The sequence below is a fragment of the Oncorhynchus mykiss genome, chromosome 27, assembly GCF_057628025.1.
Source record: "Oncorhynchus mykiss isolate SJ-2025 chromosome 27, ASM5762802v1, whole genome shotgun sequence".
Taxonomy (NCBI): Eukaryota; Metazoa; Chordata; class Actinopteri; order Salmoniformes; family Salmonidae; genus Oncorhynchus; species Oncorhynchus mykiss.
The window spans coordinates 29603604-29618459 of NC_143048.1; the positions used below are offsets into that span (position 1 = coordinate 29603604).

The following is a 14856-nucleotide window of genomic DNA, read 5'->3' on the forward strand; positions in this document are numbered from 1 at the left end:
GATTCATTTGTATGCATTTTGAACGAGGGAAACTGGTGGATTACTGAGTTTAGCACGCCAATGAAACAGACCTTTTGGGGATATAAAGAAGGACTTTATCGAACAAAAGGACAATTTGTTATGTAGCTGGGACCCTTGTGATTGCAACCAAATGAAGATATTCAAAGGTAAGTGATTTATTTTATCGCTATTTCTGACTTTCGTGATGCCTCTGCTTGGTTGGAAAATGTATGTAATGCTTTCATGTCCTCGCATGGTGTGCTTTCGCTGTAAAGCTTTTTTTATTTTTTATTATAAGAAGAAATAAAAAATACTTGGATGTGTAGTGTCAGTGTGTGCTGCTGGCTTGTCATGCCTAGATTTTCTAATCTTGCCAATGAAATGTAGTTGGCAAAATCTGTCGGTTTTGTGATGAAAAGATTAACCACAAATGTATATTTCCTACCACTGCATTTCTGCAAGTGTCATAAATTTTTTCAGACCACCATCAAGCCCCCCTGCCTCCCCCTTCACCCCCATGATGTGTCCTGGGACTGCACTGGTGGCAGGAAGTAGGATCCCTTCTGGCTTAATATGGCTCAAAAGTCAATGAAACAAACAACATCAACAACACTAAGACACCATTTTGCTGTCCAAGAGGACCACTCATCACTGATGTGTCTGACTCCTGTAACCATGTGTGGAAACAAATATGTCACAGATACATATTCCCATCCAGCCATGATTACCGAAAATATATTTGATTTATAGGACTTATGAAAACCTAGCTCAGGAGACAAATGTTCTGTCCTGCACCAGAGAACACACACTGCTCATCCATGTCCCTACCTGTTTGTGTGGTCCTCTGAGGATGTGGGCCCTGGCCCCCTCACACGCCGTCCTCATGGCCTCCAGAGAGGGAGTGCCCAGCAGGTCCGTGATCAGATCCAGCTACAACACAGAACACACACAGAAGAACATCATGCAGCATATGTTACTGTACTTGACACACGCATGCACGAACAAACACACAAACCCACACATGCTCACACACACACACACACACGCTATGGCACATATGCAGTAAGGCGAGGGATTTGAGAGAGGCAGGCCAAGTTAAGGACTCCAGGGAGCTACACTGCGTATTGACTTATTGCTCCAGAATGCAATGTTTCAGTCCATTGTAAACTTACAGTGTCTGTTAACAAGTCAATTTAGACATGAGCTATTTGTGTCAATATCAGAAGTGAAAGGGAGTAGTGTTTATTGAGACATAAGACTGCTTTCCTCCCCATCTAACTCAACATGTCATCTCTGAAAGGGAGGTAAAGGAGGCAGGACCAGAGCCCAAGGTTTGGAGAGACATGGACATTAAGGGGTCAAGGAAGCTCTGTCCTGTTTTCAAATACAGACTTTATCTCTGAAAGCTCAAACCAAGCTGAAATAACACACCTCAGTGAAGTCTACTGACTAACAAACACAACCAAGAATAGCCAATAACTTTTTTTCTTATAAAGTAAGCAAGGAAATGCTCTACACTGAATATTAGATCAGCAAGTATCCCATGTCAGATCAACATGTCCCCAGTGTTTACAGTATTGGTTACCTGCTGGATGGGACTTTGTGCCTGGAACAGGATGCGTCGGCCCAGTAGCTCGGCAAAGATGCATCCTACAGACCAGATGTCGATGGCGTTGGAGTAATGGTGGCTGCCCATTAGGATTTCTGGCGCACGGTAATACTGTGTCACCACCTCCTGAGTCATGTGACGAGACTCGTCCAGCTCCTCCAACCGCGCCAGCCCAAAGTCACAGATCTGAAGAGGTATGAAGGCAGAGAACATGTTCACATTATTACATCTATCAATACCAATACACAAATAGACTAGTCCTCCCAACCCAACCTAACCCAAGGTTTAGATGCATGCAGCTTCTTACAAGATACACCATTTATTATTTGGTAGCTTACCAGTGGCACTGGCCAGTGTCAATTGTTAAATAACTGAATAAGAACATTGTCTGATTCCTCTAAAGACACAAAAGAATGGAATATTTGGATCGTTCATAAATGGACTAACGAGCTGCTCCGAAATTCTTTGTTGACTCATATCTCACTTCCCCCAAGCTCTTCAAGGAATGAGCCGTTACAGTGCCTTGCCAAAGTATTCATCCCCCTTGGTAATTTTCCTATTTTGTTGCATTAAAACCTGTAATTTAAATGGATTTTTATTTAGATTTCATGTAATGGACATACACAAAATAGTCCAAATCAGTGAAGTGAAATTTAAAAAATTACTTGTTTCAGAAAATGATATATTAAAAAATAAACTGAAAAGCGGTGCGTGCATATGTATTCACCCCCTCTGCTATGAAGCCCATAAAAAAGATCTGTTGCAACCAATTACCTTCAGAAGTCACATAAATTAATTTTAAAAAGTCCACCTGTGTGCAATCTAAGAGTCACATGAGCTGTCACATGATCTCAGTATATATACACCTGTTCTGAAAGGCCCCAGAGTCTGCAACACCACTAAGCAAGGGGCACCACCAAGCAAGCAGCACCATGAACACCAAAGAGCTCTCCAAACAGGTCAGGGACAAAGTTGTGGAGAAGTACAGATCAGGGTTGGGTTATAAAAATATATCAGAAACTTTGAACATTCCACGGAGCACAATTAAATCCATTATTAAAACAATTAAAGAATATGGCACCACAACAAACCTGCCAAGAGAGGGCTGCCCACCAAAACTCAAGGACCAGGTGAGGAGGGCATTAATCAGAGAGGGAACAGACCAAAGATAACCCTGAAGGAGCTGCAAAGCTCCACAGCGGGGACTGGAGTATCTGTCCATAGGACCACTTTTAGCTGTACACTCAACAGAGCTGGGCTTTACGGAAGAGTGGCCTGTATACAATTAAAAAAAATAAGCTAACATGTTTGGTGTTCGCCAAAAGGCATGTGGGAGATTCCAGAAACATATGGATGAAGGGGTACTCTGGTCAGATAAGACTAGAATTGAGATTTTTGACCATCAAGGAAAACGCTATGTCTGGCGCAAACCCAACACCTCCCATCATCCAGAGAACACCATCCCCACAGTGAAGCATGGTAGCGGCAGCATCATGCTGTGGGGATGTTTTTCATCGGCAGGGACTGGGAAACCTGTAGGAATTGATACAGGGAAATTCTTGGGGGAAACCTGTTTCAGTCTTCCAGAGATTTGAGACTGGGAAGGAGGTTTTACCTTCCAGCAGGACAATGACCCTAAGCATACATCATTAAAGCAACACTTAAGTGGTTTAAGGGGAAACAGACCTCAATCCAAATGAGAATCTGTGGAATGACTTAAAGATTGGGGGCGGCAGGGTAGCCTAGTGGTTAGAACGTTGGACTAGTAACCGAAAGTTTGCAAGTTCGAATCCCCGAGCTGACAAGGTACAAATCTGTCATTCAAATCTGTCATTCTGCCCCTGAACAGGCACTGTTCCTAGGCCGTCATTGAAAATAAGAATTTGTTCTTAACTGACTTGCCTAGTAAAATGAAGGTAAAAAATAAAAAAATTGCTGTACACCAGCGGAACCTATCCAACTTGAAGGACCTGGAGAAGTTTGTCCTTCAAAAATCCCAGTGGCTAGATGTGCCAAGCTTATAGAGACATACCCCAAGAGACTTGCAGCTGTAATTGCTTCAAAAGGTGTTCAAAAGGTGTCTTGTCTCTACAAAGTATTGACTTTCAAGTTTTCTGTTTTTTTTGTCTTATTTCTTGTTTGTTTCAAATTAAAAAATATTTAGCATCTTGCATGTTGCATAAATCAAATGATACAAACCCCACAAAAATCTATTTTAATTCCAGGTAGTAAGGCAACAAAATAGGAAAAATGTCAAGGGGGGTGAATACTTTCACAAGCCACTGTATATCAGAAAAGCGTCACTAATTAAATGTCCAATGAAAACACTCAATGAAGTTAATCATCAACCTCTTCTACGATGTCAATACAGGGACACACTTCCAGCTCGGTCTCTTATGACAGCTACGTGCTAAATAACAGCTGTTTTTTCCCATTTCTTGTTTTTGCTATGTTAACTATATATAAATTCTGGACAGAATGACAGGAAGTGAAAGATTGGGGGAGCCACATTAGTGTTGCACCGCTACGGGCCATGTCACGTTACTCCAGACGATTACTGCTTGTACACAACTGAATCAAACTGCTTGAGTAGCTGATGCTGCTGAGGGAGGAGATTTTTGGAAGGGGATGTTCATCATCATCATTATGTTCATCATCAGAAATTAAATGAGGAGTGCCTCGCTCTAAAATAATGGCATACACATTGATATCATGGGCAGATAGCACACAATCACAGGCAGGCAGGGAGAATCACAGAAGCAGATAGGGATGGGCTCCACTGAAAATAGCACAGAGGAGAGGGTTTCCCGTTTGGGAAATGAGAATTAGGAGCTAAATGAGTAAATGTCTGCTAAAGACAATCTGTTCTCCAGAGTCAGCCAGAGAACACACTGAATCACTCTGTTCTCTCCCCTTTCCCTCCTTCCTTTCTCTCTCTCTTCCCTCTCCCCCACCCGTGGACTAGCACCGCTCCAGTGTCTGTGGGGGGAGGAGGGGGAGCTAAGGGTAGCATAAACCAAGGCAGGGCCTCCATTACCAAGCCCCAGGATGAAGATTTATGTCAGGAGCCCAGCATCATGTACTGTAGAAATCCCACTGGGGCATCAGACCCCCGGTAACACAGGCTACAGAGACTCACCACGCCAGACTGCTACTGAGGGCAGGAGTCAGGAGTGCAAGTGTGTATTTCAGATACTGTACTTCCACAGAGCAGAATCGAACCCCAACTTGACCTCATAAAAATAACACTGTACATCTCAGTTGACTAATACATGTCATCATCACATGAGGATGGAAATGTTAGATAGTAGAGGACAGTAGATCAACCTTAAGCACACAGTTGCTGTTGACCAGGAGGTTGCCAGGTTTGATGTCTCGATGTAGGATGCCAGCTGAGTGCAGGTACTTCAGTCCTGCAAAAAAACACATGCCAGGAAGGATTCAGTTGAACGGTTTTCAAACAGTTTCTCATGCGAAGGTTGCACCCCATTTTATATCAATGACGATTGAAACTGATATTTGTGAGAAAATCCTGTTTAATTGTTTGTAATGTAATCTGGGAGTGTCAGAGCGTGTTGGAGAGGTCTTACCTCGGAGGATCTGATAGAGAAACACTTTGACGTGGTCTGAGCTGAGGGGCTGAGGTGACACGATGATCTTATGGAGGTCACTCTGCATCAGTTCTGTCACCACATAGCTGGACAAGGAGTGGTCAAGGAAAACAACACCACAAAGACTACACAAATATTCTGCAGAGAAGAGCTAGTTAGTGGAGAGAGGAGGGGAGGGAGTAAATGGAAATAAGTGGGAATGGGCAGAGGAAAGACTAATCTACAGTGTCTGTTCTGTTACATTCTAACCTAAAAAAAATGGATGTTACTGACAGAGGTTCTTCCAATTCCTCTGCAAGGAGCAGCAGTACGGACTCGATCCGTTGTCACAAAGAGCTCCTGCTGTGAGTTTTAATAGACCTCCACGGTGCCTCTATTTATTTCCTTCTTTCTTTCTTGCTCACTTTCTGCCTCTCTCACACTCTCCTGGGGATGACACTCAGGCAGACCCGTTTTGCTCTCCCTCCTCCGTCATCCAGGCAGTGCAGATACATAATACATGTGGCATACCTGAACCACAGTACATAGAAACGCCTCTCTGATAGAAACAACCTAATCCTGCCATCTAGCACTGTCAGCAGGCAGGCCAACTCCCAGAGCACACAGGCATCCCAGCCCAGCCCAATTGTGTGTGTGTGTGAGAGCGAGAGATAGTGACAGAGAGAGAGATTTCTGCAAAAATATCCTCAATGTACAACGTAAAACACCAAATAATGCATGCAGAGCAGAATTAGGCCGATACCCACTTATGATCAAAATCCAGAAAAGAGCCGTTAAATTCTACAACCACTTAAAAGGAAGCGATTCCCAAACCTTCCATAACAAAGCCATCACCTACAGAGAGATGAACCTGGAGAAGAGTCCCCTAAGCAAGCTGTTCCTGGGGCTCTGTTCACAAACACAGACCCCACAGAGCCCCAGGACAACATCACAATTAGACCCAACCAAATCATGAGAAAACAAAAAGATAATTACTTGACACATTGGAAAGAATTAACAAAAAAACAGAGCAAACTAGAATGCTATTTGGCTCTAAACAGAGTACACAGCGGCAGAATACCTGACGACTGTGACTGACCCAAACTTAAGGAAAGCTTTGACTATGTACAGACTCAGTGAGCATAGCCTTGCTATTGAGAAAGGCCGCCGTAGGCAGACCTGGCTCTCAAGAGAAGACAGGCTGTGTGCACACTGCCCACAAAATGAGTTGGAAACTGAGCTGCACTTCCAAACCTCCTGACAAATGTATGACCATATTAAAGACACATATTTCCCTCATATTACACAGAACAACAAAGAATTTGAAAACAAACCCGATTTTGATAAACTCCCATATCTACTGGGTGAAATACCAGTGTGCCATCACAGCAGCAAGATTTGTGACCTGTTGCCACAAGAAAAGGACAACCAGTGAAGAACAAACACTACTGTATACACAACCCATATTCATGCTTGTTTATTTTTCCCTTTTGTATTTTAACCAGAGAAAGAGACAGAGCTAGACAGAGAGAGACAGACAGAGTGATAGGGAGGGAGAGGGAGCAAGACAGAGAGAGAGACAGACAGAGCAATAGAGATAGAGAAAGAGAGCTAGACAGAGAGAGACAGAGATAGACAGACAAATAGAGAAACAGATACAGAGAGAGACAGAGAAAGAGAGAGACCGACAGAGAGAGAAACCGAAAGAGACCGACAGAGAGAGCTAGACAGAGAGAGCGAGACAGAGAGAGAGAGAGAGAGAGAGACAGAGAGAAAGACAGAGCGATAGAGAGACAGACAGAGAGAAAGACAGAGCGATAGAGATAGAGAGCTAGACAGAGAGAGAGGAGAGACAGACAGACAAAGAGAGACAGAGAGAGACAGAGAGAAAGAGAGAGAGACAGAGAGAGAGAGTGACAGACAGAGAGAGAGTGACAGAGAGAGAGAGAGACACAGACAAAGAGAGATAGAGAGCTAGACAGAAAGAGAGAGAGACAGAGAGAGAGAGAGTGACAGAGAGAGAGAGTGACAGACAGAAAGATAAACAGAGAGAGAGGAGAGAGACAGAGAGACAGAGATAGAGAGAGCTAGACAGAAAGAGAGAGAGAGACAGAGAGAGAGCTAGACAGAAAGAGAGAGAGACAGAGAGAGAGAGAGTGACAGAGAGAGAGAGTGACAGACAGAAAGATAAACAGAGAGAGAGGAGAGAGACACAGAGAGAGAGATAGAGAGAGCTAGACAGAAAGAGAGAGAGACAGAGAGAGAGAGAGAGAGCTAGACAGAAAGAGAGAGAGAGAGAGAGAGAGAGGAAAAGAGTTATTAGAGCTTAGCGTGCAGCATTGCCTCATCAACCCTCCACAGCTAAGCCAGCCACCTCTGACAAAAGCACACGCACACACACACACACACATACACGCACACCCACACACACGCACGCACGCACACCCACACATACAAACAACACCACCAATAAAGATGGAATGTAGCTACTTGAGGCCTGAACCCAGAAAAGGAAAAGAAAAGGCAGAGCACACCATACCAGTGGAGGAAGGATGAGACCACACCAAACCAGTGGAGGAAGGTTGAGACCACACCACACCAGTGGAGGAAGGTTGAGGTCACACCACACCAGTGGAGGAAGGTTGAGACCGCACCACACCAGTGGAGGAAGGTTGAAGCCAAACCACACAAGTGGAGGAAGGATGAGGCCATACCACACCAGTGGAGGAAGGTTGAGGCCATACCACACCAGTGGAGGAAGGTTGAGACCACACCAGTGGAGGAAGGATGAGGCCATACCACACCAGTGGAGGAAGGATGAGGCCATACCACACCAGTGGAGAAAGGTTGAGGCCACTCCACACCAGTGGAGGAAGGTTGAGGCCACACCACACCAGTGGAGGAAGGTTGAGGCCATACCACACCAGTGGAGGAAGGTTGAGACCACACCACACCAGTGGAGGAAGGTTGAGACCACACCACACCAGTGGAGGAAGGATGAGGCCATACCACACCAGTGGAGGAAGGTTGAGACCACACCACACCAAACCAGCGGAGGAAAGTTGAAACCACACCACACCAGTGGAGGAAGGTTGAGACCACACCACACCAGTGGAGGAAAGTTGAGGCCACACCACACCAGTGGAGGAAAGTTGAAACACCACACCAGTGGAGGAAGGTTGAGGCCACACCACACCAGTGGAGGAAAGTTGAGGCCACACCACACCAGTGGAGGAAGGTTGAGGCCACACCACACCAGTGGAGGAAGGTTGAGACCACACCACACCAGTGGAGGAAGGATGAGGCCATACCACACCAGTGGAGGAAGGTTGAAACCACACCACACCAGTGGAGGAAGGTTGAGGCCACACCACACCAGTGGAGGAAAGTTGAGACCACACCACACCAGTGGAGGAAGGTTGAGGCCACACCACACCAGTGGAGGAAGGTTGAGACCACACCACACCAGTGGAGGAAGGATGAGGCCATACCACACCAGTGGAGGAAGGTTGGGACCACACCACACCAGTGGAGAAAGGTTGAGGCCACACCACACCAGTGGAGGAAGGTTGAGGTCACACCACACCAGTGGAGGAAGGTTGAGGTCACAACACATCAGTGGAAGAAGGTTGAGGTCACAACACCAGTGGAGGAAGGTTGACGCCACACCACACCAGTGGAGGAAGGTTGAGGCCACACCACACCAGTGGAGGAAGGTTGAGACCATACCACACCAGTGGAGGAAGGATGAGGCCATACCACACCAGTGGAGGAAGGTTGAGGCCACACCACACCAGTGGAGGAAGGATGAGGCCATACCACACCAGTGGAGGAAGGATGAGGCCATACCACACCAGTGGAGGAAGGTTGAGACCACACCACACCAGTGGAGGAAGGTTGAGGCCATACCACACCAGTGGAGGAAGGATGAGGCCATACCACACCAGTGGAGGAAGGTTGAGGCCATACCACACCAGTGGAGGAAGGTTGAGACCACACCACACCAGTGGAGGAAGGATGAGGCCATACCACACCAGTGGAGGAAGGATGAGGCCATACCACACCAGTGGAGAAAGGTTGAGGCCACTCCACACCAGTGGAGGAAGGTTGAGGCCACACCACACCAGTGGAGGAAGGTTGAGGCCATACCACACCAGTGGAGGAAGGTTGAGACCACACCACACCAGTGGAGGAAGGTTGAGACCACACCACACGAGTGGAGGAAGTTTGAGACCACACCACACCAGTGGAGGAAAGTTGAGGCCACACCACACCAGTGGAGGAAAGTTGAAACAACACCACACCAGTGGAGGAAGGTTGAGGCCACACCACACCAGTGGAGGAAAGTTGAGGCCACACCAGTGGAGGAAGGTTGAGGCCACACCACACCAGTGGAGGAAAGTTGAGGCCACACCACACCAGTGGAGGAAGGTTGAGGCCACACCACACCAGTGGAGGAAGGTTGAGACCACACCACACCAGTGGAGGAAAGTTGAGGCCACACCACACCAGTGGAGGAAGGTTGAGGCCACACCACACCAGTGGAGGAAGGTTGAGACCACACCACACCAGTGGAGGAAGGATGAGGCCATACCACACCAGTGGAGGAAGGTTGAAACCATACCACACCAGTGGAGGAAGGTTGAGGCCACACCACACCAGTGGAGGAAAGTTGAGGCCACACCACACCAGTGGAGGAAGGATGAGGCCACACCACACCAGTGGAGGAAGGTTGAGACCACACCACACCAGTGGAGGAAGGATGAGGCCATACCACACCAGTGGAGGAAGGTTGGGACCACACCACACCAGTGGAGAAAGGTTGAGGCCACACCACACCAGTGGAGGAAGGTTGAGGTCACACCACACCAGTGGAGGAAGGTTGAGGTCACAACACATCAGTGGAAGAAGGTTGAGGTCACAACACCAGTGGAGGAAGGTTGACGCCACACCACACCAGTGGAGGAAGGTTGAGGCCACACCACACCAGTGGAGGAAGGTTGAGACCACACCACACCAGTGGAGGAAGGATGAGACCACACCACACCAGTGGAGGAAGGTTGAGACCACACCACACCAGTGGAGGAAGGATGAGACCACACCACACCAGTGGAGGAAGGTTGAGACCACACCACACCAGTGGAGGAAGGTTGAGACCACACCACACCAGTGGAGGAAGGTTGAGGCCACACCACACCAGTGGAGGAAGGTTGAGGCCATACCACACCAGTGGAGGAAGGATGAGGCCATACCACACCAGTGGAGGAAGGTTGAGGCCACACCACACCAGTGGAGGAAGGTTGAGGCCACACCACACCAGTGGAGGAAGGTTGAGACCACACCACACCAGTGGAGGAAGGTTGAGGCCACACCACACCAGTGGAGGAAAGTTGAGGCCACACCACACCAGTGGAGGAAGGTTGAGGCCACACCACACCAGTGGAGGAAGGTTGAGGCCACACCACACCAGTGGAGGAAGGTTGAGACCACACCACACCAGTGGAGGAAGGATGAGGCCATACCACACCAGTGGAGGAAGGTTGAAACCACACCACACCAGTGGAGGAAGGTTGAGGCCACACCACACCAGTGGAGGAAAGTTGAGGCCACACCACACCAGTGGAGGAAGGTTGAGGCCACACCACACCAGTGGAGGAAGGTTGAGACCACACCACACCAGTGGAGGAAGGATGAGGCCATACCACACCAGTGGAGGAAGGTTGGGACCACACCACACCAGTGGAGAAAGGTTGAGGCCACACCACACCAGTGGAGGAAGGTTGAGGTCACACCACACCAGTGGAGGAAGGTTGAGGTCACAACACATCAGTGGAAGAAGGTTGAGGTCACACAACACCAGTGGAGGAAGGTTGAGACCACACCACACCAAACCAGCAGAGGAAAGTTGAGGCCACACCACACCAGTGGAGGAAGGTTGAGGCCATACCACACCAGTGGAGGAAGGTTGAGGCCACACCACACCAGTGGAGGAAGGTTGAGGCCACACCACACCAGTGGAGGAATGTTGAGGCCACACCAGTGGAGGAATGTTGAGGCCACACCACACCAGTGGAGGAATGTTGAGGCCACACCACACCAGTGGAGGAATGTTGAGGCCATACCACACCAGTGGAGGAAGGTTGAGGCCACACCACACCAGTGGAGGAAGGTTGAGGCCACACCACACCACACCAGTGGAGGAAGGTTGAGGCCACACCACACCAGTGGAGGAAGGTTGAGGTCACACCACACAAGTTGGGGAAGGTTGAGGTCACAACACACCAGTGGAGGAAGGTTGAGACCATCCAACACCTGTGGAGGAAAGCTGAGGCCACACCACACCAGTGGAGGAAGGTTGAGGCCACACCACACCAGTGGAGGAAGGTTGAGGCCACACCACACCACACCAGTGGAGGAAGGTTGAGGCCACACCACACCAGTGGAGGAAGGTTGAGGTCACACCACACAAGTTGAGGAAGGTTGAGGTCACAACACACAAGTTGAGGAAGTTTGAGGTCACAACACAACAGTGGAGGAAGGTTGAGACCACACCACACCAGTGGAGGAAGGTTGAGGCCACACCACACCAGTGGAGGAAGGATGAGGCCACACCACACCAGTGGAGGAAGGTTGAGGTCACACCACACCATTGGAGGAAGGTTGACGCCACACCACACAAGTTGATGAAAGTTGACACCACACCACACTAGTGGAGGAAGGTTGAAGCCAAACCACACCAGTGGAGGAAGGTTGAGACCACACCACACCAGTGGAAAAAGGTTGAGACCACACCACACCAGTTGAAGATGGTTGAGACCACACCACACCAGTTGAAGATGGTTGAGACCACACCACACCAGTGGAGGAAGGTTGAGGCCACACCACACCGAGGCCACACCACACTAATGGAGGAAGGTTACCGCCACAGCACACTAGTGGAGGAATGCCACACCACACCATACAAATAGAACAAGGTTTAGGCCACACCACACCAGTGGAAGAAGGTTGAGGCCACATCACACCAGTGGAGAAAGGTTGAGGCCACACACACTCACACACAGCCACAGCCAGCTGGAGGGGGCTGAGGACACTGGGTGCCTTGTGCTCCGTTGGGTCCTTGCCTCCCTGCAAATACCCCCCCCCCATGTCAGCTGCTCAACAACTCCCCCTCTATAACAGCCCTTTTTTATTTTTTATTAACCAATGGCAAAAGCGACAGCGTGTCTTCCTGGGAACCGACATAATGAACAAGACATTACAGACAAAAATACTTCACAATTTACATACATTTAAAAACATTAACATAGACATTACAGATGTACACACACACACACACACACACACACACACACACACACACACACACACACACACACACATTACTAGATATACAGTTGAAATCGGTAGACTACATACACGTTACCCAAATACATGTAAACTCAATTCCTGACATTTAATCCTCATAAAAATTCCCTGTCTTAGGTCGCTTAGGATCACCACTTTATTTTAAGAATGTGAAATGTTGGAATAATAGTAGAAATAATTATTTATTTCAGCTTTTGTTTCTTTCATCACATTCCCAGTGGGTCAGATGTTTACTTACACTCAATGACTATTTGGTAACATTGCCTTTAAATTGTTTAACTTGGGTCAAACGTTTTGGGTGGCTTTCCACAATAAGTTGGGTGAATTTTGGCCCATTCCTCCTGACAGAGCTGGTGTAACTGAGTCAGGTTTGTAGGCCTCCTTGCTCACACATGCTTTTTCAGTTCTGCCCACAGTTTTTCTATAGGCTTGAGGTCAGGGCTTTGTGATGGCCACTCCAATACATTGAATTTGTTGTCCTTAAGCCATTTTGCCACAACTTTCAAAGTATGCTTGGGGTCATTGTCCATTTGGAAGACCCATTTGAGACCACGCTTCAACTTCCTGACTGATGTCTTGAGATGTTGCTTCAATATATCCACATAATTTTCCTCCTCATGATGCAATCTATTTTGTGAAGTGCAACAGTCCCTCCTGCAGCAAAGCACCCCCACAACATGATGCTGCCACCCCCCGTGCTTCAAGGTTGAGATGGTGTTCTTCAGCTTGCAAGCCTCCTCCTGTCAGGTCCGCTGTCTTCAAACTCCCTGTCATAAATGAGCCAAGGTGCAGCGTGCATGTAATTCCACATCTTAAATTTGATTTATTTCACCTTTATTTAACCAGGTAGGCAAGTTGAGAACAAGTTCTCATATCCATTTGCGACCTGGCAAAGATAAAGCAAAGCAGTTCGACACATACAACAACACAGAGTTACACATGGAGTAAAATAAACATACGGTCAATAATACAGTAGAAAAGTAAGTCTATATACAATGTGAGCAAATGAGGTGAGATAAGGGAGGTAAAGGCAAAAAAAGGCCATGGTGGCGATGTAAATACAATATAGCAAGTAAAACACTGGAATGGTAGAAATAATGGGGTGCAAATGAGCTAAATAAATAAATAAATACAGTAGGGGGAGAGGTAGTTGTTTGGGCTAAATTATAGAGATGGGCTATGTACAGGTACAGTAATCTGTGAGCTGCTCTGACACCTGGTGCTTAAAGCTAGTGAGGGAGAAGTGTTTCCAGTTTCAGAGATTGCTTAAAGCTAGTGAGGGAGAAGTGTTTCCAGTTTCAGAGATTTTTGTAGTTCGTTGCAGTCATTGGCAGCAGAGAACTGGAAGGAGAGGCGGCCAAAGGAAGAATTGGTTTTGGGGGTGACCAGAGAGATATACCTACTGGAGCGCGTGCTACAGGTGGGTGCTGCTATGGTGACCAGTGAGCTGAGATAAGGGGGGAATTTACCTAGCAGGGTCTTGTAGATGACCTGGAGCCAGTGGGTTTGGCGACGAGTATGAAGCGAGGGCCAGCCAACGAGAGAGTACAGGTCGCAGTGGTGGGTAGTATATGGGGCTTTGGTAACAAAACGGATGGCACTGTGATAGACTGCATCCAATTTATTGAGTAGGGTATTGGAGGCTATTTTGTAAATTACATCGCCAAAGTCGAGGATCGGTAGGATGGTCAGTTTTACAATGGAAGCATGAGTGAAGGATGCTTTTTGCCAAATAGGAGGCCAATTCTAGATTTAACTTTGGATTGGACATGTTTGATGTGAGTCTGGAAGGAGAGTTTACAGTCTAACCAGACACCTAGGTATTTGTAGTTGTCCACATATACTAAGTCAGATCCGTCCAGAGTAGTGATGCTGGACGGGCTGGCAGGTGCAGGCAGCGATCGGTTGAAGAGCATGCATTTAGTTTTACTTGTATTTAAGAGCAATTGGAGGCCACAGAAGGAGAGTTGTATGGCATTGAAGCTTGCCTGGAGGGTTGTTAACACAGTGTCCAAAGAAGGGCCAGAAGTATACAGAATGGTGTTGTCTGCGTAGAGGTGGATCAGAGACTCACCAGCAGCAAGAGCGGCATCATTGATGTATACAGAGAAGAGAGTCGGTCCAAGAATTGAACCCTGTGGCACCCCCATAGAGACTGCCAGAGGCCCAGACAACAGGTCCTCCGATTTGACACACTGAACTCTGTCAGAGAAGTAGTTGGTGAACCAGGCGAGACAATAATTTGAGAAACCAAGGTTATCGAGTCTGCCGATGAGGATGTGGTGATTGACA

General features: G+C 47.6%; 1 protein-coding gene across 1 annotated transcript in view; it reads right to left on the minus strand.

Annotated features, from left to right (window-relative positions):
• LOC110507903 (serine/threonine-protein kinase NLK) overlaps positions 1–14856 on the minus strand; it is a 91301-nt gene that overhangs the window by 25626 nt on the left and 50819 nt on the right. The window contains exons 4-7 of the mRNA XM_036964616.2: positions 5200–5306; positions 4937–5022; positions 1586–1795; positions 829–930 (exon numbers count right to left, since the gene is read on the minus strand). Coding sequence (XP_036820511.1) covers positions 829–930; positions 1586–1795; positions 4937–5022; positions 5200–5306 — 505 coding nt within the window. The remainder of the gene's footprint in view (positions 1–828; positions 931–1585; positions 1796–4936; positions 5023–5199; positions 5307–14856) is intronic.